The sequence below is a fragment of the Pseudophryne corroboree genome, chromosome 4 (assembly GCF_028390025.1).
Source record: "Pseudophryne corroboree isolate aPseCor3 chromosome 4, aPseCor3.hap2, whole genome shotgun sequence".
In the NCBI taxonomy this organism is placed as follows: Eukaryota; Metazoa; Chordata; class Amphibia; order Anura; family Myobatrachidae; genus Pseudophryne; species Pseudophryne corroboree.
Window position 1 is genome coordinate 680,130,564 of NC_086447.1, and position 25,170 is coordinate 680,155,733.

The following is a 25,170-nucleotide window of genomic DNA, read 5'->3' on the forward strand; positions in this document are numbered from 1 at the left end:
CCTTAGTTTCTGCTGATAAGCAGAAATTGCGAGGCAATCGCAATTTCTGCCTGTAGCAGGGATGGAAGAGCCGGTCAGAATGCTGTGCGGCCTTGCCCAGCGCTGGGCAGCCCCCAGCATGCGTGCAAAAGGATAGCAAATTCTGCTGTTTAGCAGAATTTGCTATCCTTACTGAATTGGCCCCTCAATCCTCTTTGAAGAAAAACCACTATTATTGATACTTTAAATATAGTTGTATCATAGCGCTTAGAATCGCACCATGTGAAATAGGTACTGTATGCCATACTCTATAATATATACGTGCTGAAGCAGGCTTGCATGCCTTAAGTATCATTTGAATTATAGAGGTTGAAAATCCTTTGCTCTTAAAATGGATGATTCAAGAGCCACACTGTCAAGATAGACTGGTCCAGACTGAAGGAAATGCCTACAATCACTGACATGTCTACTGTCACTGCATATGATGCTGTCTCCATTTAAATAATGGTTGACAATTATTTCAGTGACAGCATTCAAATAAGCATGTCAGACAGTCCACTTGAATACTAACAGGACAAAAAGGCAACTTGGAGGCCATTGCACAAACTGGCTTTATTTTACCTAAGTTGCCCCCCCTCCAGTGTGTACTCAGAGTTTTTAGCGCAGCCAGGCATCTTGTCTGCGATTGGCGTAGGAGGTTACTTCCCCATAATGTGGAAAGGATGATAAAAATAAATTACAAATTCATTGAGTAAGACTTTTACCAGCAATTACGTCCAACAAGTCCAGAGGGCCCTGGGATGGTGGATTCCAGCGGGGACAGTGTTTGTTCCCAGAGTGTAAGTCATTTGTGTAGCAAGTTTGGTGTAAATTGCTCCAGGCATTCCAGAGTTATGCTGTCTGCTGAAAAACTCTGTGCTGCTGCCTCACCCCTAGGGGTGCTAGGGGTGTCTTACCACCACAGTGTTTGTTCCCAGCCTATAAGTCATGTGTGTACCAAGTTTGTTGTAAATAGGTCCAGGCATTCAGGAGTTATGCTGTCTCCTGAAATACTCTGTGATGCTGTCCCACCGCTAGTGGTGCTAGGGGTGTCTATCCCGCGCAGAATTTGTTTCCAGAGTGTAAGTCAAATGTGTACCAAGTTTGGTGTAAATTGCCCCATGCCTTCCACAGTTATGCTGTCTGCTGACATACTCTGTGCTGCTGCCTCACCCCTAGGGGTGCTAGGGGTGTCTGACCTCCACAGTGTTTGTTCCCAGATTGTAAGGCATATGTGTACCAAGTTTGGTGTAAATTGCTCCAGCCATTCAGGAGTTATGCTGACTCCTGAAATACTCTGTGCTGCTGTCTCCCACCCCTAGGGGTGCTAGGGGTGTCTAACCCCCACAGAGTTTGTTCCCATATTGTAAGTCAGATGTGTACCAAGTTTGGTGTAAATTGCTCCAGCCCCTCCACAGTTATGCTGTCTGCTGACATACTCTGTGCTGCTGTCCCACCCCTAGGGGTGTCTGACCCCCAGAGTGTGTGTTCCCAGAGTGTAAGTCAGATGTGTACCAAGTTTGTTGTAAATTGCTGCAGGCATTCCAGAGTTATGCTGTCTCTTGAAATACTCTATGCTGCTGTCTCCCCCCCCCCCCTCTAGGGGTGCTAGGGATACTGTGTTTTAATACGCTTGTATGTCAAATTTCATGATCTTCGCTTGTAAACTGTGGATTTGTATAGAAATACAGACAGAAGGACAAATTTATATAGTAGATTGTTCTAATAAATAGTTATTTTACATTGTAATGAGTTGTTATAGATCTTTTTTAGACATAATCTTCGGGTATAGTATGGTATGCCGGCGGCCGGGTTCCCGGCGACCAGCATACCGGCGCCGGGAGCCCAACCACCGGCATACCGACAGCGTGGCGAGCGCAAATGAACCCCTTGCGGGCTTGCTGCGCTCGCCAAGCTGCAGGCACGGTGGCGCTATTTTATTCTCCCTCCTGGGGGGTCGTGGACCCCCACGAGGGAGAAAAAGTGTTGGTATGCCGGCTGTCGGGATTCCGGCGCCAGTATACTGTGCGCCGGGATCCCAACAGTCAGCATACTGAAGACCACCCATAATCTTCTGTGAGGAAACCAGTGGTGGCTTGTACACCGATTCCTTATTTCCACTTTTTAGTATGATACCCCTTTCAGACATGCTCTAAATTCCCGGGTTTTTACACATGAACGCGCATCAACCCGGGAATTTGGTATGTCTGAAAGGCACCGACCCAGGAATGTGATCCGGGTCGCCAACCCTGCAATTGACCTGGGTTTTTCCCGGGTTTTTCTTCCCGGGTTGGCTTCCCGGGTTAAGTCTGAAAGGCGCGACCCGGGAATTTGCTCTTTGGCTGCATGAAAAAGGTTTTCATTGGTCAGAAAGGGCCGCCTGATGCCTGCTGATAACCTCATCAGCGGCAGACGGAGGGGAACAGACGCCACAGCAGCATGGGAGGAAGCAGAGAGCTTTGCTGTGAAGTGTGGCAGTGCCAGAGTGCAGAAGGTACACAGAGCTGTGCATGTATGTGTGCCAGTGCCAGAGGGTGCCAGAGTAACACAGAGCTGTGCAGAGAAGTCTGCAGAAGTGTGCAGAGAAGTGTGCCAGAGGGTGCCAGTGAAGAGACTGCCATTTTGTTCATAATGGCTCACTGGAAGGAGGAGGAGGTCCAGGAGCTACTTCATGTGAGGGGTGAGGAGGAAATTAAATCACAAATAACAGGGACTGTTAAGGCAGGCACGGATACAGAGGGGGGCGGTGGGGGCGATCGCCCCCCCTAGCACACTTCTGCCTACAGACAATCTGTCTGTGAAGTCCTGCTCCTTAACCCCTTCCTATCTCAGCTGGCCGTCAGCTATAGTCAGTCAGCTATAGTCAGTGGTGTGAGTCGCAGCAGCTCACAGCGGGTGCCCCTTCCTCCTCACTCACCCTTTTGGCCTGCACGGCAGTTAATCAATCAACATAGTTTGTTGATTGAGACTGCTTTCATCTCCCCAGCGTCTCCTTGCTGATAACAGATCCAGGAAGTGTGGCTGTGTGTTGGGGGCGTGGCTTCACTTATAAGACAGGCTAGTGGGCTAATACAAACAGTATACTATAGTGTGTTTACTTTTTTCCACACTGAGAGCATGCTGCATTCCTGCACCCAGAGACCAGCCAGAGGGACTTTCCTGCCAATCTGTGCCATTGACCAGCCTGTGGAAAAGGGACCATCTTACCAGCCTGTTGCAGAGGAACCAGCCAGTAAGAGATCTTCTTGCCATATTCCCTAGGCAGGGTATTACAGGTTGAGTCTCACATATGTGCGATACAGTAGAACAGAGGATGTCTGTAGTAGATGCACTTATAGGTTTTAAAATATTCCTTGTATTTCATAATATTAAACATTACATATCATGTCCTGTCAGTGAAATACTAAAATAATAGAGAGATGCGTGTAAAAGTACAGAAAATGTGTATAAAAATGCTATACAAGAAATATGGTGTATGCTAATCTGTCCTCTATTTGGTTACTTTCTCATAACACCATACTCCTTCTACAAGGTATCAACTCGGAATTGTCCTCACCGTGTAATTCCCCTACAAGGTGCCCTCACTATAGCCTCACAAATGAGTATTAAGTTTAACGTCTTCAAGTTCCTGTATAGCATTGGTCCTATAATGTGCATCAGTTTATATATCAGTGGGAGAGATCCCTTGATTATAAATGGCACCCTAATAGCTGGTAGGGATATATTGCAAGATAAGCAGGTAAAGGATTTGTTAGTGGGTGTTTGGTATAATAATCACTTCTACAACACATCAAATCAAAGTCCCCCAATATAACATCTATCCAAATCCCTAGAAATATTTCAATTGCTTGATATGGTGCGTCCTCGGGAGCCTCACTCTCTTATAACTGATGTCATTACAGACAAGGGGCCTAATTCACACCTGATCACTGCTGTGCATTTTCTCACAGCAGCCGTTCAGGTTTGAACTGCACATATACGCTGGTGCATGCCAGACAGCCGACGGCCATCTCAGCCCTGCCAGGCAGAGGCGGACGCTGGGCAGGAGGGTGCGGGCCGGTGGCGTTTTGCTGCCTTTTTAGGGGTGCGGTCCAGGCAACGCAGGTGTGCCCGGACCGTGCGGGGGGCAGGCTGCTGCGTGACGTCACACGCAGCTGCTGTGACCCGGTCAGTGACTAGTAGCTCCCTGCCTGTGCGCAGGAGCTGCGCTGGTAGGGAGCTACTCATCAAGTACAAAAGCATTGCCGCTGTGCGATGGTTTTGAACTTGTACGGTGGGGAGTCAGACATGCGGGGCGGACTAGCCTTGTGCTGGGTCCCCCCCCCCCCCCCCCCCCGCATGTCTGAGTAACTGATCGTAGCTGCACGGCTACGATCAAGTTTGAATTATGCCAAATGTCTTGTCACTACTGTTGCCACAAATGCCGTATTTTGATGGCCCTCTATTATGCCATCCATATGATACCTACAGTATACAAAGTTGTAATTCCCTAATATTGGGGTATAACAAAAAAATATTAAATTAAAGCAGAATGTCTGGATTAATTATGATTGACTTATTCTATATCAGCACCTCATATTAACATGAGAAACATTAACAATCTGATAATAGATTTATAAAATAGACAATCCTAGCAGTGCGCACAAGCAGAAAAAAAGCAGCTCGGTGAGCTCAATATTTTACTTAAAGGTATCCTCACATCTTCACCAAATATGTGCCAAAAAAGGTTGAATAGAAGTTATCCAGCGCTACTGCATACAGTATGTAGGTCATTCATAAATATACCACTTCAGATACAGCAGATGTCATATCTCACAGTATACTTCTTATTAGGCTCATTCAGATATACCCAAAATGTAAGAGATAAGCAATTATAGTGAAACACTGTTTAATAATTGTAAGATTTAATATGAGAAAAACGAAAACATATAAACTCCACACAGATCACATGTATTTCCAAGTGGCCAAATTTTGACAATTCCAGCTAGACATGAACTGTTATTTAAGCAGTTCAGAATGCACTTGAAACAGTGCAAGTCCTGGGTTCTCCCACTGGTGCAGGCTCAGGTTTGGCTGAAATTTACAATTATTAAACAGTACTTCACTATATTTGCTTATCCCTTTCATTGGAGATAGCTGAATGAGCCTAATAAGAAGTATGACATCTGCTGTATCTGAAGTGGTATATTTATGAACAACCTACATATGCAGTAGCACTGGCTAAATTCTATACAACAATGTGATAATACCTATAATTCCTTAAATTAATTGTATCAATCAGATAACTATGGTATACTTGCAACATTTTTCTGGAAAAAAAAGGGTGGTGGGGGGATTTCCCAAACCTATGTGGCACATAGATGCAAAAGGGATTTTAATCTACAGGTGAACTCCTGCGAGTATTACGTACTCTCACTTAATCCTGGTTAGTCTCAAACTCCATTATTGGACAATTACAAATGTGGAATTCATCTATTAGGGTTGGCAAGTGTTGAGTACTGTGTGGGATTATCAAATAATTGGTCTAACCCCCCAAGACTCTGTGCCTAAAATCCCCTTGGTACTATTCAGCAGTTCCCCTTATTATAATAATATAACAGGGTATTATAATGTGTCTTCCCTTCCTGGTTCAGTAACACATAAAATGCCAGTTGTTACCATTTGTATCCATAAAAGTTGCTAGTATCCCAAAGAAAGGAATTATAGGTATTATCACATTGTTACTGTTTCTCATTTTAATATAATGCGCTTATATAGATTCAGTCAATCATCAAGGTTTATGATAATACTGTATTTCATAACGACGTTGACATATAAACCTTGATGATTGACTGTCTCTATATCAGTACCTCATATTAAGATGAGAAATAGCTGCAAATAATTACTCCAGACATTTTGTTTATATTTAATTTTCTTTTGCTATACCCCAATATTAGGGGATTATAACTTTTTATACTGTAGGTATCACAATTGTACATGACGTGTCATACATTATGATGAACATAAGGAGGGATTTGGATAGATGTCATATTGGGCAACTTTGCTTTGATGTGTTGTAGAAGTGATTATTATACCTAACATCCACTAACAAATCCTTTACCTGCAATTATACCTATTTGTGTGATGGATGAATTTGGACGGGAGAGGGGAGGAGTCAAGATGGGAGGGGTCAAGATGAGAGGGGTGGAGTCAAGACGAGAGAGGGGAGGAGTCGGGACTGGAGAGGGGAGGGGTCAAGATTAAACCGTAAACCGCCCCCCCTAAAAGAAAAGTCTAGATCCGACCCTGTGTTAAGGATGCCATGATCTATGGCAACATTGCAAAGATCCTGTCCAGCAGAGGTATTGTGAAGACACAATAGCAAGTTCTTAACAAACTAAAGTCCCTTAAGAAACAATATACCAAGGTCCATGACCACAATGGAAATCACAGTGGTATGGGAAGGATGGAGTGGCCCTTATATGAACTGTGCAGCAACGTGTTTGGCCATACAGCACTTAGCAATCCCGTTGCCCTATCCTCATCTAGTGATGCTGGCATGCTGTCTGCTATACCATCAGCCGTGGCTACATCGTCTCCAGAGTACAGCCAGCAGAGCCCGGCATCATCGCAGAGCCTATTTGATGATGATCCAGATGTTGATTCGGATGTCACCATCATCATCGATCCAAACAAGGCCACAGATGTGACAGCATCGTCGCAGAGCACGGGGGATGATTCCCTACCACAGACCCAGGGAGACAAGCCTACCCTACGCTCAAACAGTAAGTTTCCAGCATTATCATTGTCAGAGACATATTTAACATAAAGTATATGACAATACTTTTATGTAGTATACTAACAGTAATGACTATGATATTGTGACGTAATAGGGTGTTATTATTAAACTGTACCTGTTGCTGCGTTCAAATTGTGCTAGCGTATGGTAACCGCAAGCACAGATGTATTCATATATTTTATAAATCTATTTGTCCAACTTACACTTCTGTGCCATATCCCATTGTTACCTTTGAGATGGTCAAAAAAAATTCTGTTTTGTTTTTTAGTTTACACAGTCCCGCCTCGTAGGAAAAAGAAGACCAAAATAGAGGTAGCTACAAAAGCCATGACAAATATCCTGTGCGACCAACTACGCGAGATGGATTCAGATTGGCAAAGTCAAGAGGATGCAAGATTGCAAAAATTTATGGACAATGAACATGAACTGCAGAGGAATTTGCTAACACAAATGGTAGCTATGCAGGATAAGATCAGCAGTGAGAACCGTGAATTCCTAGGTCAGCTTGTTTCCAAAATGACCTCTACACCACAATTTACAAACACTCATTCTGACCTACAATCGCATTCTCATACCACATTTGGTCCAAAAACACTGTATGCCCAGCAAGGCCAGTCTCCCCCATCTTTTGGGCCTATATCCCAGTATATGCAACAAGCCCAGTCTCCACCATAATTTGGGCCTAGATCCCAGTATATGCAGCATGCCCAGTCTCCCACCACTTTTGGGGATACTCACCAGTTTGCGCAGCAAGCCCAGTCTCCCACCACTTTTGGGGATACTCACCAGTTTGCGCAGCAAGCTCAGTCTCCAACATCCTTTAATTCGACCTCGAATACATTGAAGAATAGACCGAGAGGTCCAGAATTTGGAGATTCATTATCTAGTACAACTCCAGAGGAATCTACTCCCAGCAATAAACCACAGTACCAAATTCTCTAATGTATACTGTGCACATCTAGTAAATGTTTGTTCTATGTTTATTGGTTGGGTATTGTGCCCATAACTTTATTTTTGTTTAATGTTTTGTTTGTGAAATACAAATGTCTAAAATGCGTATGTTTGTCTTAAAAAATTCAGGTATTGCGCATACGCTCATAATTATGAGTACATCATACACCTTGGTCTTATGATTATCTTGTTTGTATTTTTCACTGCAATACCGCAGCACTTTTTTTATATGTAGAACAGGGGTCTTCAACCATTGCCCTGCAGATGTTATGGAACTACACTTCCCAGCATTTTCTGCCACCGTTTAGCATGGGCTAAAATCTAAAATGTGGATGGGCATGCTGGGAACTGAAGTTCCATACCAGCTGCAGGGCAAAGGTTTAAGACCCTTGTGATACACCATGCCCTTCGGCAAAACTACTTTTTTGCACTGCAATACAGCAGCACTTTTATGTTATGGCTAAAGTGGGTGTAATGCGCCTGTCATTCCTAAAAAGTTTTTGTGCTATACCATATATGTCCTCATAATTGTGAGGATCTCATTAAAGATGCAAAAGATGTGCACACACGTTTTACAAGTTGAAAAAAAACTTTTATTCTTTCTAAAATAAACATTTTTGGAAAAGAAAAACTGGTGTTCTATTTATTGGTATATAAATATGAAATTACTGTATTTCGAACATGGAATTTAATAGCCTGCCCTCCCCTTTGCATGACCTCATTATTATGTGCCTGCAAACCGTCCCCTTAAAATGATGACACTGCCTTAAAAACTGAAAAATCCAACTTATATCTGAAAGGGGCCAACCCGGGAATTTCCCAGGTCTGTGGTGTAGTATGAAAGGGGGTCTGAAGAAAAACACGGGTTTTTGCTGGAGAGAAAATACCGGGACTTGAGCAGGGTAATTCCCGGGTCATATGTCTGAAAGGGGTATAAGTGACTTACCATTGCTATTTTATTTGGGGTCAGCAGATGCCCTTAATAAGAAGTCAGTGTTTTAATCACTGGTTGGTGTACTTTTTCCTGTGTGCTAAATAACATTTACAAGTTGGGCTGTATCCATCTATTGTTTTCTACTGCAGATATAATACTATTGACTGTTTCATGTTTGGCCAACAAGGTCATTGTTTGCTGGTGCCATGGATTGGACTCCTCCTAGGCACCTTCTCCACAGGGAACCTACAGTTACTAAGGGGTACATTTTCTAAGCAGTGATAAGAGCAGAGAAGTGAGCCAGTAGAGAAGTTGCCCATGGCAACCAATCAGCACTGAAGTAACATCTATAAATTGCATACTATAAAATGATACAGAGCTGCTGATTGGTTGATGGGGAAATATCTCCACTGGCTCACTTATCCGCTCTTATCACTGCTTAGTAAATTTACCCCTAACTGTCTTGGGGGAGGACACTCAGCACCAACTGCACGAGAGGAGGACACAAAGAGATAAGTCTTATCATTTACCCTCTTATCACAATCTGCCTACCTCCCCTAATCCATCCACCACTAGCTCCAACACCATGGGAATAATAATGGGGATATAACCTGTGTATCAACTGTATTGGTGACTAGTAACTGTGCTTCTCTCACCTGTGTGTGCTGTACCTGCAAGCATCACATCTGTCTGGTGTTTATAATTCACCATGGACCTGATTCAGAGAAGGATGCAGATTGCTGCATACGCCGCCAGATCTGCATCCATCTCCTCACGTGCTGGGAGCTGCCCAGCACAGGGCAAGACTGCCCAGCATGTGTGACGAGCCAACTCCTGGTGCGTGCGTAATTAGATTGCAGACGCATAAAATTAAGGTTGGCTGCCATTTTTTTTATTGGAGTGGCTGTGTGTGACGTCATGCAGCCGCCCAGAGAACGGCCACGGCATGCCCCCATTCGGCCCGTCCCACACCCCCAACACCACGTCGCCGCTGTCAATCACCACAACACACGCCGCTGTCAATCACACTGCGGCCACTTTCCTTCAGGATGCATCTGCAATGTGTAAGGTCGCGCACGTGCACTGCGCAGACCAGATGGATGCAGCCGCTGCGTACGGACGCACATCTGCGCCAATCTCTGAATTAGCCCCCATGCTATATTGCCATCTACAGATTAAACTGGGTTTTGTTTGAAACAATCTGACTAGGTAAATTAAAAAAATCCAGCAGGAAGTGTGGTCCTCATAAATATCTAGTTAGAATTGTTACAGTCTGTATTTAATTTTTATGCTGCATAAACAGTTGCTGCAGCACAGATATTAAGTAGATACATGCAGGGCCGCCAAGTCTTTGGGCAGGTCCAAGTGCTGGAGGGCATGGCCACTGGAGTCTACGTCTCCTCATATACATTCCAATACTGGGGGCCTTGATTGCTGCATCAGTGCCCCTGCACTCCCAGGCCCAACTAATCTGTACTCACTCTTTCCCTCCTCTCAGAGACCTTGAATATATATATATAATTGTTCACTCCCTCGGTAGTCCCAGCATCTGCCAGGTAAAGGTGAAGTGCATTTATAAGTCCTGAGGTCTTGCTCTCATCTGCTGATAGCTTGTGCTGTGTGTAGCAAACAATGGTTCAGGTCTGAACCAGGCTGGCTAGCTAATACAAATCTCCTCCTAGTGCAATAGCAGTCACAGGGTGATAATGACATATATCTCCAACATAACCCATTCCTATAGGTACAAAATGTTCTGTTCCTGGATTTCCTTGCCAGTGGCAGTTGCAGTGGTGAGGCTGCAGCACATTCCAAAATTCATACACCAACTGCCAATAAGTCCCGGCAGGCAATGTTTGGCAGTTTGGAGTGGCAGTTGGTGTGGCTCCCCTATCTGAATTTTGGTCTATGCTGCAGCCCCATCTCTGGTGCTGCCACTGGACAGGAAGTCCAGGAACAGAGTATTTTGTACATAATGGAATGGGTCATGTTGGAGGATATGTAATGAAAACATATATCTTGATGCCCCATTTATGTGCGGGAGCCGGGAGGGGGTCTGAACCGTTGAGGTATCACTGTATCCAAATGACAATGGGTGGAGGGGGCCTGGGGCAAATGCTCCCTGGGATCTCATCTTAGTTTGACTATAGTCTGTGAGCTAGGTGTGGGGGGAAGAGAGTGCAGGAGCCGGTGGTCCCCACCATATCCCATAATAATGGCACCCCCTCTTTGGTTACGCCACTGAACATATGTTAACTTTAGGTTTACTTTCAATATTACAATAAAATTAGCTTACCTTACACTGTGAGATTTCCTATCAGCAAACACCAGACTCTGCAATGTCAAATTGAAAAAAAAATGACATTACTGTAATTTAGTAAACTAACTGTGTATTTGTTTATGTAGTATCATTAATGTACTTTACACAATGACAGTACATTAACACTTAAAAAGCAACAATTATCAATTGTATTTCAGATTTAGAATAATAAGCCTAATTCAGACCTGAACGCAACAGCAAACATTTTCTCTAATGGCCAAAACCATGTGCAGTGCAGGTGGGGCAGATATAACATGTGCAGAGAGAGTTAGATTTGGGTGGAGTGTGTTCAAACGGAAATCTAAATTGCAGTGTAAAAATAAAGCAGTCAGTATTTACCCTGCACAGAAACAAAATAACCCACCCAAATCTAACTCTCTCTCTGCACATTTTACTGCTGCCCCACCTGCAGTGCACATGGTTTTGCCAATTAGAGAAAGATTTTGCTTTTGCGATCAGGTCTGAATTAGGCCCAATATATCAACAATGGCCCTCATTCCGAGTTGTTCGCTCGCTAGCTGCTTTTAGCAGCATTGCACACGCTAAGCCGCCGCCCTCTGGGAGTGTATCTTAGCATAGCAGAATTGCGAACGAAAGATTAGCAGAATTGCGAATAGAAAATTCTTAGCAGTTTCTGAGTAGCTCGAGACTTACTCAGCCATTGCGATCAGTTCAGTCAGTTTCGTTCCTGGTTTGACGTCACAAACACACCCAGCGTTCGCCCAGACACTCCCCCGTTTCTTCAGAAACTCCTGCGTTTTACCCAGAAACGCCAGCGTTTTTTCGCACACGCCCAGAAAATGGCAAGTTTCCGCCCAGAAACACCCACTTCCTGTCAATCACAGTACGATCACCAGAACGATGAAAAAAACTTGTTATGCCGTGAGTAAAATACCTAACTTTTGTGTAAAATAACTAAGCGCATGCGCTCTGCGAACCTTGCGCATGCGCAGTAAGCGACTAATCGCAATATAGCGAAAATCGGCAACGAGCGAACAACTCGGAATGACCCCCAATGTGAAGACTGATCAAAATAAGTGCACAGAAGTGCAAAGAAGAAAAGACGTTGGTGGGTAGCCTATAGATAACTTGACATGTTACATGTGGGTTAGTAACTTTGTTCAGCTTTTTGTATTATTAGTAGTAGTAACAATATTTAACTTTCAACAAAGTAATGATCATTTACTAATGGCAAAAATGTTCTTTATTGATGCAATGTATTATTTTCTATTCAGGATGAACCTTTTGTAAAATGAGTGAGGCTACAGTATATTGTATTATGGTGGCCGTGTCATTGGGGGTAATTCCAAGTTGATCGCAGCAGGAATTTTGTTAGCAGTTGGGCAAAACCATGGGGGGTCATTCCGAGTTGTTCGCTCGTTGCCGATTTTCGCTGTACTGCGATTAGTCGCTTACTGCGCATGCGCAAAGTTCGCAGAGCGCATGCGCTTAGTTATTTTACACAAAAGTTAGGTATTTTACTCACGGCATAACAAAGCTTTTTCATCGCTGTGCTGATCGTAGTGTGATTGACAGGAAGTGGGTGTTTCTGGGCGGAAACTGGCCGTTTTATGGGAATGTGCCGAAAAACGCAGGCGTCCGAGTTGCAAAACGCAGGAGTGGCTGGAGAAACGGGGGAGTGGTTGGGCAAACGCTGGGTGTGTTTGTGACGTCAAACCAGGAACGAAAAGGACTGAGCTGGTCGCAATGGCTGAGTAAGTCTGGAGCTACTCAGAAACTGCTAAGAAATTTCTGGGGGTAATTCCAAGTTGATCGCAGCAGGATTTTTGATAGCAATTGGGCAAAACCATGTGCACTGCAGGGGAGGCAGATATTACATGTGCAGAGAGAGTTAGATTTGGGTGGGTTATTTTGTTTCTGTGCAGGGTAAATACTGGCTGCTTTATTTGTACACTGCAAATTAGATTGCAGATTGAACACACCCCACCCAAATCTAACTCTCTCTGCACATGTTATATCTGCCTCCCCTGCAGTGCACATGGTTTTGCCCAATTGCTAACAAAAATCCTGCTGCGATCAACTTGGAATTACCCCCCATGTGCACTGCAGGGGGGGGGGGGGCAGCTATAACATTTGCAGAGAGAGTTAGATTTGGGTGTGGTGTATTCAAACTGGAATCTAAGTTGCAGTGTAAAAATAAAGCAGCCAGTATTTACCCTGCACAGAAACAAAATAACCCACCCAAATCTGACTCTCTCTGCAAATGTTATATCTGCCCCCCTACAGTGCACATGTTTTTACCCAACTGCTAACAAATTTGATGCTGCGATCAACTCGGAATTACCGCCTTCTGGCCCTCATTCCGAGTTGTTCGCTCGCAAGGCGATTTTAGCAGTATTGCACACGCTAAGCCGCCGCCTACTGGGAGTGAATCTTAGCTTCTTAAAATTGCGAACGAAAGATTCGCAATATTGCGATTACACATCTTGTAGCAGTTTCAGAGTAGCTTCAGACTTACTCGGCATCTGCGATCAGTTCAGTGCTTATCGTTCCTGGTTTGACGTCACAAACACACCCAGCGTTCGCCCAGACACTCCTCCGTTTCTCCAGCCACTCCCGCGGTTTTTCCGGAAACGGTAGCGTTTTTTCCCACACGCCCATAAAACGGCCTGTTTCCGCCCAGTAACACCCATTTCCTGTCAATCACACTATGATCGCCTGAGCAAAGAAAAAGCCGTGAGTAAAAATCCAAACTTCATAGCAAATTTACTTGGCGCAGTCGCAGTGCGGACATTGCGCATGCGCACTAAGCGGAAAAACGCTGCGATGCGAAGAAATTTTCCGAGCGAACGACTCGGAATGACCTCCACTATTCGCAATTCTGCTAATCTTTCGTTCGCACTTCTGCTAAGCTAAGATACACTCCCAGAGGGCGGCGGCTTAGCGTGTGCAATGCTGCTAAAAGCAGCTAGCGAGCGAACAACTCGGAATCACCCCCATGTGCACTGCAAGGGAGGCAGATATAACATGTGCAGAAAGAGTTAGATTTGTGTGGGTTATATTGTTTCTGTGCAGGGTAAATACTGGCTGCTTTATTTTTACACTGCAAATTAGATTGCAGATTGAACACACCACACCCAAATCTAACTCTCTCTGCACATGTTAAATCTGCCTCCCCTGCAGTGCACATGGTTTTGCCCAACTGCTAACAAATTTCCTGCTGCGATCAACTTGGAATTACCCCCATTATGTGGTATTAGCAGAAACACAATATTTAATGGAACTGTTTAAGCCTACTGATTTGTGAATTTTTTCTTCAGGATAAAAGTATTAAATGATATTTCCAAAATTATCCAAAAAAGTGCAACCAATGTTAATTTTAAATCTGTAATTCCATTGGACCAAATTGTAATATGTAGCATTTATCCTCATGTATCATGTGCCTGTCAGCAGGGATGATCAGACTTTGGACTTGGTGATCTTCTCTAAAGGAAGAAGTTGTTTGATTATCTTTCATAACATATTATATGCACTGTAATATAATGCTCACAATTCACATGCCACACAATTGTGCTCTAATTCACATTATGCCACAGTAGCATACTTTATTCACATTATTCCACACAGTAGTGTCCCTAATTCATATTATGCCACTGCAGAGATCCTTATTCACATTATGCCACACAATATTGGCAATTTACATTATGCTACAAAGTAGTGATCATTATTTACCTTATGCCATACAGTCAGTGGTGTAACTACTGCCCCCGCAGCCCTCGCAGTGGCTTGGGGCCGAGGGGATGCGGGGGCGCCGCCACTGCTTTAGCGCAGATTGACATGCGGACGAGCGTCCGCATGTCAATCTGCTCTCACTAACCCTCCGCTGCTGTTAGGAGGGACACAGAGGGCACAGCGCGCGCATCTCCTGTGTCCCTCCTGGGTCTCCGGCGGGTCTAATAAAGGAAGTGCAGTTCGTGAGCTCTGATTGGCTCACGAACCGGCACTTCCTTTAACAGACCCGCCGGAGACCCAGGAGGGACACAGGAGAGGCGCGCGCTGCGCCCTCCGTGTCCCTCCATCACAAAACAGCAGGGGAGCGGGGGAGCCGGGGGGGGGGGCACTGGGGGAGGTGGCTTATGTGGCACTGAGGGGGCATATGTGGCACTGGGGGGGTATATGTGTACCTGGCACATGGGGGGGGCTATATTTGGCACTGGGACATGTGAGTACTTGGCACTGTGGGGAATATCTGGCACTGGGGGAATATGTGGCACTGGGGGGGTATATGTGTACCTGGCACATGGGGGGGCTATATTTGGCACTGGGGGCATGTGAGTACCTGGCACTGTGGGGGTATATCTGGCACTGGGGGCATATGTGGCACTGGGGGCTATATGTGTACCTGGCACATGGGGGGGGCTATATTTGGTACTGGGGGCATGTGATTACCTGGCACTGTGGGGGAATATCTGGCACTGGGGGCATATGTGGCACTGGGAGCACAGCCCTAGCAACAAGCACTACCCCCTAGCAACGAGCATGACACCCAGTGCATGAAACCCCTGGCAACGAGCATGACACCCAGTGCATAAAACCCCTGGCAACGAGCATGACACCCTGAGCATGAAAACCCCTGGCACCGTGCATGGAACCAAGAGTATGAAACTCCTGGCAACGAGCAGGTCATTTTAAAAGTAATTAGAAGCCTTACTGTAGGACTTAATATCACAGACATTGCGGTGTGTGTCATAATGTGTCACAGGCATTACGGCGTGTGGCATACTATATCACGGGCATTGTGGTATGTGGTATAATGTCTCAGGGGCATTGCAGTGTGGCATAATGTATAATGGGCATTGCGGTGTGTGGCATAGGGTATAACGGGCATTGCGGTATGTGTCACAGGCATTACGGTGTATGGTATACTATATCACGGGCATTGTGATATGGGGTATAATGTCTCAGGGTCAATGCAGCGTGTGGCATAATGTATCACGGACATTGCGGTGTGTGTCATAATGTGTCAGGCATTACGGTGTGTTGTATACTATATCACGGGCATTGTGGTATGTGGTATAATGTCTCAGGGGCATTGCAGTGTGGCATAATGTATAACGGGCATTGCGGTGTGTGGCATAGGGTATAACGGGCATTGCGGTATGTGTCACAGGCATTACGGTGTATGGTATACTATATCACGGGCATTGTGATATGGGGTATAATGTCTCAGGGTCAATGCAGCGTGTGGCATAATGTATCACGGACATTGCGGTGTGTGTCATAATGTGTCAGGCATTACGGTGTGTTGTATACTATATCACGGGCATTGTGGTATGTGGTATAATGTCTCAGGGGCATTGCAGTGTGGCATAATGTATAATGGGCATTGCGGTGTGTGGCATAGGGTATAACGGGCATTGCGGTATGTGTCACAGGCATTACGGTGTATGGTATACTATATCACGGGCATTGTGATATGGGGTATAATGTCTCAGGGTCAATGCAGCGTGTGGCATAATGTATCACGGACATTGCGGTGTGTGTCATAATGTGTCAGGCATTACGGTGTGTTGTATACTATATCACGGGCATTGTGGTATGTGGTATAATGTCTCAGGGTCATTGCGGTGTGTGTCATAATGTGTCACAGACATTGTATGTGCTATAATGTATCAGGGGCATTGCAGTGTGTAGCATAATTTATAACGGCCATTGCGATTCCTGTCATAATGTGTCACAAGCATTACGGTGTTTGGCATAATGCGTCGGGGGCATTACGGTGTGTGCATATTGTGTCAGGGGCATTACGGTGTGTGGCATATTATGTAATGGGCATTATTGTGTGTGGCATAATGTTTAAGGGCCATTGCAGTATGTGGCATAATGTATACTGGGCATTACTATAAGGAGGAAAAATGACAAATAATGTAAGGGGCATGAATCAGGATTATTTTTCTTTCCTGTGGTGGCTAACGTCTGGGCGTGCAGGTTGCAAAACTGGGGTATAAGGTAGTCCTTTTACTGCAATGCCACGCCCCTTTATGCGAAGCCATGCCCATTTCAATGAGGCCACACACCCTTTTTTCTGGGATGTGCTCACACTCAGGGCAGTGAGTGCCACTGGATATGCTGCTGCTCCTCCATGGTGGCCATGCTGCTGTGGGCCTGTGCCGCATGCAAACTCAGTCACCCCAGTCACCACACACGGGGGCTGTCCGACATTGCTTCATAGCCCTCCCAAAGGACTAACTTCCTTCACCACACTCCACTGGTTCACTGTACTTTTTTATCGGAAGAAAAAAAAGGCAGCTACCATGGGGGCACTGTGTTTTGGGGGGCAATATGGGGTTGCTGAATGTACTGGGGATAATATGGGGGCACTGTGTGTGCGTAAGGGCAGTAAGGGGGTGCTTAATATATTGGGATAATTTGAGGGTGCTATGTCCATTGGTGGGTAATATGGAGACTATGGGGGATATTCAATTTTTCCCGAAGAGACATCCGGAGTAAAAACTCCTGATGTGTCTTCGGGTGCTGCGGTCGGGCTATTTGATTAGCTTGGCCGGTAAAAGTTGCAGTTACACCCGTAAACACACAGGTTCCGTGAAACCTGTGTGTTTTCGGATGAAATAGCCCCATTTTCGGATGAAAACGGGGCTGTTATCGGGGATTTTGCTTCGCCTGCCAGAGGCAGGTGAAACAAAATCCTTGATAAGCCGCGGCACGCACCGGCTTATAGGGGCTAATTAGATACCCCCCCGGCGAAACTTTAACACCTGCAATCAGTGCGGGAAATTGAATATCGTGGACTCTGTCCTTAGGGGTAATGTGGGGTACTATGTGTACTGGGAGTTAATATGAGTGTGCTGTGTGTACTGGGGGGGGGGGGGGGGGGGGGGCTATAAGGGGGTGTTGTATTTACTAGGGAAAATATGGGTTTGCTGCGTGTATTGGAGGACAAAATGGAGGTGCTGTATATACAGGGGGTAATTCCAAGTTGATCGCAGCAGGAATTCTGTTAGCAATTGGGCAAAACCATGGGCACTGCAGGGGAGGCAGATATAACATGTGCAGATAGATTTGGGTGTGGTGTGTTCAATCTGCAATCTAATTTGCAGTGTAAAAATAAAGCAGCCAGTATTTACCCTGCACAGAAATAAAATAACCCACCCAAATCTAACTCTCTCTGCAAATGTTATATCTGCCCCCCCTGCAGTGCACATGGTTTTGCCCAACTGCTAAAAAATTTCCTGCTGCGATCAACTTGGAATTACCCCCACTAGCGGTTATAAAGGGGTGCTGTGTGTACTAGGGTAAAAAATACCATGGTGTAAATGTACTAAGATGGGAGTTCTATTTAAGATGGGATGTTGCCCATAGCAACCAATCTGATACCAGGTACTATCATCTAGAAGGTGCTAGATAAATGAGAAGTAGAATCTGATTGGTTGCTATGGGCAACATCCCATCTTAAATAGAACTCCCATCTTAGTAAATTTACCTCCATGATGGACACTGTGTATACTGAGGAGTAATATAGTGGAAGGCACTGTGTATACTTAAAGGTATTATGGGCAGAGGCGTCACTCACCTCTGTGACACCCGGTGCGGCAGCAAGGATAAAGGGGGTGGGGCTTCACTGGAATGGGCGTGGCTTAAATAGAGGGGCGGGGCTTCGCGGGCGGGACCCATTTTTAAACAATTGCAGGCACGCAAAGGGGGCGGGGCTTTGCGGAGGGGCGGGGCTTCGCGTCCCGGCACCCGTTTTTTTTTTTATCACTGGGGGGTGTGGGAGGTGAGGGCTGACTCCCGGGAGGTGCTGTCCCTGCAGTGCTGGCTCCTACACATTGACAGGAGCCGAGTGCTGCACATAATATAACAGTGCAGCACTCGGCTTCTGTCACTCTGCAGGAGCCGGCATTTTGGTGTCACCCCTCGGCGGGTGACACCCGGGAGCGGGCAGCACCCCCCGCACCCTCCTTGTGACGCCACTGATTATGGGGGGTGTTGTATGTACTGAAGGGTATTATGGAGGGTGCTGTGCACACTAAGGGGTACCATGGGAGCCTTATTTACTCTGCAGAATAGGAGGGCAATGTGAATAAATAGGAGATGAGGCTATACGAGGGCAAAATGAGAGAGTTTCAAACAAAGGGTTAGATGTATGATGGTTGGTTATGGGGGAGAAGTGGTATCAGTGCACATTATATACACTGATACTGCTTCCCACCATGTATTACTGCCAGTAGCAGATCTTGCCACGAACAAGCAGGACTTTTGCCCGGGGCGCTGCCTTCCGGAGGGCGCCGGCGCCATCCAGAGGGCGCCGCACCATGGCAAGATCCGCTGCTGCTGTGGTGCCCACCGCTGCCGCGGGCCGCTGTCCGTTGTGAAGGGAAACTAGACGTCGTGGGCTGCCCGCTGTGGAGGGAAACTAGACGCTCGCGTCTAATTTCCCTTCCTGGAGAGGACCTTCACTGTAATGATGTGCAGTGCGCGTTGACGTCATCGCGCACCACACAGCAAAGGTCCTCTCCATGAAGGGAACTAGACGCTTAGCGTCTAGTTTACCTTCGTGGAGAGGACCTTTGCTGTGCGGTGCGCGATGACGTCATCGCGCACCGCACATCCTACAACAGTACAGGGGGCGTAAATGACCACGCCCCCTGTATGAAGCCACGCCCCCTAATGCCGCCCGGGGCGCCAGAAGCCCCGGAACCGGCCCTGATTACTGCGGTGGTGTGTGCTTAATGACACAATGCTATCTATAAGATAGCGTGCCAATGTGCAGGGCAAGTGGCACTGACCATTCCGACACCTGCAGCTATCAATTTCTACAGCTGCAGGTGTCGTTACCCCATTGGCAGCCACTGCAGTGGCTGATGCAGCTGCCGGCTTTGGAATGCACATGGGAGATCTCGAGATAGTAGTAAGATCTCGCGTATGCACACTGGAGCCAGCCGTGGGGGGAGACACCCTCACTCTGGCAAACAAGATGTTCTTACATCTTGTTGGTATTGCTTCCTGTTTTGGCACAGTAAAGAGGCAAAGCGGGAAGACATATACTGAATCTAGACCGACCATGTGTGAGTGGAGTTGGGGAGGTGTGAAAGTTATAAGTACAGAGTGTTATTATTCTGAAATATGCCGGGAGAGGGGGAGGGGAGTTTGATGGGAGGACAGTCCCTTACTTTTCTAGGGGAGCTCAGACCCCTTGATATACCCCTGCAGGCATAGGCGGGTGCCACTCCGAACTTACCCCCTCCGCCGGGTATCGGACTTCCTCCTCCACCCCTTGCTCTGGGACATAAGACTGCTCACCTGGGCCGCCCAGGTAAGCAGTCTATATCCTGGACGGGGAGGGGGAGAGTAGACCATAATGCAGCGGAGGGGGGTCGAGTCCGAAACGGCACCCCCGCGTCGGTGTCTGTGCACGCCTATGCCTGCAGGCTGTGTTTGAGAAATAGCAGTTAAGAGCTGATTGGTTGGTACTTTACCTCTCTCCACTTTAGGGCTCCCTCCAGGGCTTAGTAAAAAGACCTCAAAGTACCAGCTAATCAGTTTTACTGTAATTTTATCAAATACAGGGGGAGATGCATCAAGATTTGGAGATAAAATAGAGAGATTGAGTACCAACTAATTAGCTTCTAATTGTCATTTTTTTTCAGGCTGTTTTTGAAAAATAAGCGCTAGGAACTGATAGGTCGGTACTTTATCTCTCTCCGAGCTTTGACAAATCTCCCCCTTTTCTATTTTCACCCAGTCTCGTTCTATTACTGTTTTGTTCCCAAGTGTAAAGTGCAACACAATATGTTAGCATTATAAAAATAAATGTTAATCTAATAATATTGTCCTGCAATATTGAGATAAAAAATAAGCGTGGCCAGTGTGTCCCCAAAATGTCCTGTGTCACGTGGACAAAAATCCCCCTCATGAGCACAACGTTCTTAGATCTTTAATACCGTCTTTTCTGATAAACTCTAGAAACGTACACATATGTAGTAGTATTAGTGTTTAATTTACATTATTATATTTGGAATTTGTTTGTTCTTTAAACCTGACAGGTCACAACAGCAATTCGGAGAAATATATAATGACCAAAACTGCCCTTACTGCTAACTAGCTTTTTATTTCTAGGTCTATGTACACTGTGCCTCAGATGATTACCATCTGTAACACTCTTCCAGGTTACCCAATAATGCAGCACAATATGTTGCTAACAGGTTCTTGCAGAGTCATAGTGGAAGCTACTGAATCTGATAGAAAGTGGAATCCAGAAGACCACTCCTCCAGTTCTCAGTCTCCACCTCACCCTCTCTTTCTCCTGGTTCCCCGCCTCAGTGCTACACTCACTAGGATTGAGGACAGCAGATTTTTTTTTTTTTTTTCACTATACAGTTGAAGAGACTGCTGCAGGCAGGGAGATACTGCATGAGCACAGAGCATTGCAGCTCTGACCGTGCATCCTGCACTTAGCATCTGCTCACTGCAGACTGGAACGGGGAAGCGGAGATGCTCTGCTGATCAGTAAGGAACTTGCAGTATTGGCATACGTCCGGTGAGTCTGGGGAGCCTCATCATGACGGGCATGGGTAATTAGGACTGTGTCACCTGTAAATGTTTATACGGAGGCAGTATATGTCATATGTGAGCGATCATAGGGCATCTCTGCCCTCCATCTGCTACATATCTGTTGATGCATGTTATATTTTACACCGTATATTATTAATCATTGCTATTGCGCATATGGTGCAATATAACTACATCGAGTATATCAATTGATGTCCTAAACGAATGTGGCGTTGAACAGCATAAATTTAAATCTATGCACTGATATATACAAATAATGCATGCTGTGTTTTGTGTGTATGTGGGCCAATAACCACTGTATGTGAAAAAGGAATAGTAGCCGGCGTGTAGATAGAAAGAAATGCACATTTACTAGGTGAGTGTAGCCGTGTTATATATGTACATACAGCATATGTGATTGTATCAGTGATAGGTGCTGCACGTTAGAGTATGCGTGCTCTGTACTAGTAAAGCAGAGTTGTTGTACTTGGTTACCAAGGAGCATGGCTTCCTGTCAACCACAACACACATCACAGGAGGGTATTGAATAATTACAATGCACAGTTATCAGCACTGCTAGAAGGAGGAGATCAACTGAGGTTGAAGGAATCCCCGAGATTAGCCATTCAGTTGCACACAGAGCTGGATGGTCTGCTAAAGATGCCTGTGTGTCCACCCTTTCCCTGCCAATCACTGCTCACCTTCCAGATCTACAGAGATACATGTTTGCAAATAAAGAGATACATGTTTGTAAACACAGAAATTCTGTGACAAAATGTTAGTGTCTGTGGAGCATCACTGACTATGCAGAGGGTTTTTTGTTATTTCCTATAGTTTGCTGAGATTATGTCAGATTTTAAAGTGACAAGTGCATATTGGTTGTATAGAAAATGACAACTAATTAATACATAGGTGGAAGGCAACCAAAGTTTAGCAATTAGGAATACAAACTGTAACTCAGGTGTTCATGACAATTAAGAATTAAAATACAGTACTGTCTTTCCTCCTTATTTATTAGATGAAGGTGCAATATGCTTTTATTTATTGGCTTAATAGTTCACCTTATTTTCTGCTAAAAAAAAAACAACCCAAAAAGTATAAAGAGGACAAACTGTACCGTTGCTTTGCGGGTAGTAACATATTTCTGTAAATGTCTGTCTAGAATGATTTGCCGCTGACTTAAATTACTGCATACAGTCTCTTTTGGCAGCAATGCATGCTGCATCATATCTACCTTGACTGCCAATTTATATGTTATACTCAATGGGGGTAATTCTGAGTTGATCGCAGCAGCAAGTTTGTTAGCAATTGGGTAAAACCATGTGCACTGCAGGGGGGGGCAGATATAACATTTGCAGAGAGAGTTAGATTTGGGTGGGTTATTTTGTTTCTGTGCAAGGTAAATACTGTCTGCTTTATTTTACACTGCAATTTAGATTGCAGATTGAACTCACCACACCCAAATCTAACTCTCTCTGCAAATGTTATATCTGCCCCCCCCCCCCCTGCAGTTCACATGGTTTTGCCCAACTGCTAAAAAATTTCCTGCTGCGATCAACTTGGAATTACCCCCCATGGTTTTGCTCAACTGCTAACAAAATTGCTGCTGCGATCAACTCAGAATTAGGCCCATTAGAAGATCCTCCTACATAACACACAGTGCTTCTCCTCTATTAGAGTAATCGTCATGGTAGCCCCACTCAGCAAAGACTGCAGAAATCATATAACGCAATATATTACCAAGTCATCATTTATCTAAATAGGAGGTTCTTAGATGTAGGTTAAAAGAAAATGTTTTAGTAGTTATGTTTTACTTTTTATTATCAGATTTGTATAATCGCCAGCAATATTTAATTGTATATTAATTTTTAAAGTCCTTGCAGGTAATGTAGTGTTGTGTAATGTGGGGGGGCAGATCAATACAGCAACATACAATGAAAGAGAAGTTGAAAAGGTTCTATTTACTATAAATATTTGTTATTTCTTTTGTTCTAAAGTATTTTACCTCTAGAGTAACTTTCATTTCCCTGCATGTCCTAGACCTAGATACATAATACAATAAAGCTAAATATATAGAGATGCTGGGGCTTTTACCAGGGGACCTTGTCCCCTGTACTACAGGCTGTAATCTATAACAAATTATGAACACGCCTGGACCTAAATCCACACACTGACAAACATTTGCTGTGCAGTCATTTTAGACATGATTTGCAGCTTTTACAATCATCAATGGGGGTCATTCCGACCTGATCACATGCTGCGGATTTTTGCAGCGCAGCGATCAGGTCAGAACTGTGCATGCGTATGCACTGCAATGCGCATGCGCATCGTACGAGTGCAAAGCGGATCGGCGCACAGCGATGGATTTTACGACAAATCCATTCGCACGGGCGTTTGCAAGCAGTGTGACAGGAATGAGGCATTTCTTGGTGTCAACTGACCCTTTTCATGGAGTGGTTATAGAAACGCAGGCGTTTGCAGGGCAGGTGTCTGATGTCAATTCCGGGACTGAACAGACAGAAGTGATCGCAGCGGCTGAGTAAGTTCTGAGCTACTTAGAAACTGCACAAATTGTGTTTGCATCTCTCGGCTGCAAAAGCGTTTGCACCCTTGCACCACAAATATTCCCCCCCCCCCCCCCCCCCCCCCCGGTGGGCAGCGACCATAGGCGTGCGCAGATCATTTTATTAGGGGGTGCACCGTCAGAGGGGTGTGTCTAGCACCGCCTTTTGGGCGTGTCTAGCACCATCTATTGACGGTCAATGCAATATAAAATATCCACCCTTGTACCAATCCTAATAAAGTAGATACATTGTCAGATGTTGTGGTGTGCTCCAAACAAACACCCCTGATGGCACTCAGTGCAATTACACTGCTCCTCCTCAGCCTGGTCTGGCTCCCCCTCACTTTCCCCTGCAAGCTGCAGTAGCTTACTTACAAGGCAGTCACTCACTGACACTGACAGTCGCAGACTAGTACTGCGGCTGCTGGAAAAACAAGCGACGTGTCAATGTTGCTGCCGACCGCCTGCCAGTATTGAATTTGTCTTCCTAAGAGGAACACTGGCTGCATGCTGATCCTCATCAGTGGCTGGCGTTGGCATAGCATAAAAGGAGAGAGGTGGGCATGTGGCGGGTGGGCGTATGAGCAGCATGACATCATCACATCACGCTGTTTTTGTAGATGGAGGTGGAGCCGGGAGTTTGAAAGCTGGTGGCAGTGGCACCCTTGATTAACCCAGGCGTCTGGTCAGTAATGCAGTCCTGACAGGGTGCAGCGCAGAGGGGACAGTAATCAGCTTGCTCGGCGATCGCTGCATCAGGCATGTGAGATCGGGGTGCCAGACATTAGGGGGTGCCTGTGTGCACCAGGCACCCCCCCTGCGCACACCTATGGCAGCGACTATGTATTCGCACGGCTGCTAAAAACAGCTAGCGAGCGATCAACTCGGAATGACCCCCAATGTTTGCTAAACTGCATTGGCGTTCTACCTAAGCACTCCTTAAATAAGTAGTCCGCTATCATGAAGGCAACAACTTTTATTGTCCTGTTAAAGGAAGACAAAACTACAAGAACTTGTCTATAATTAGACTAGTGTTGTTTCCAGCATCCATGGGTAAGAACTGATAAACATATGCAAAG

The 25,170-nt window shown here is 45.5% G+C and overlaps 2 protein-coding genes across 15 annotated transcripts in view; both read left to right on the forward strand.

Annotated features, from left to right (window-relative positions):
- Nucleotides 1-3,138: 3,138 nt before the first annotated feature.
- On the forward strand, nucleotides 3,139-8,307 carry LOC134911694 (uncharacterized). The gene is made up of 3 exons (XM_063919776.1): nucleotides 3,139-3,250; nucleotides 6,547-6,782; nucleotides 7,065-8,307. Exons 2-3 carry the CDS (start codon nucleotides 6,557-6,559, stop codon nucleotides 7,469-7,471), a joined length of 633 nt encoding a protein of 210 aa, XP_063775846.1. The 5' UTR covers nucleotides 3,139-3,250; nucleotides 6,547-6,556; the 3' UTR covers nucleotides 7,472-8,307.
- Nucleotides 8,308-21,334: 13,027 nt separating this feature from the next.
- Nucleotides 21,335-25,170, forward strand: part of SYNE1 (spectrin repeat containing nuclear envelope protein 1) — a 965,679-nt gene continuing 961,843 nt past the window's right edge. For all 14 annotated transcript variants that reach the window (XM_063917854.1, XM_063917860.1, XM_063917859.1 and 11 more), the window contains exon 1: nucleotides 21,335-21,517. The gene's annotated coding sequence lies outside the window, so the exon portion shown is untranslated. The remainder of the gene's footprint in view (nucleotides 21,518-25,170) is intronic.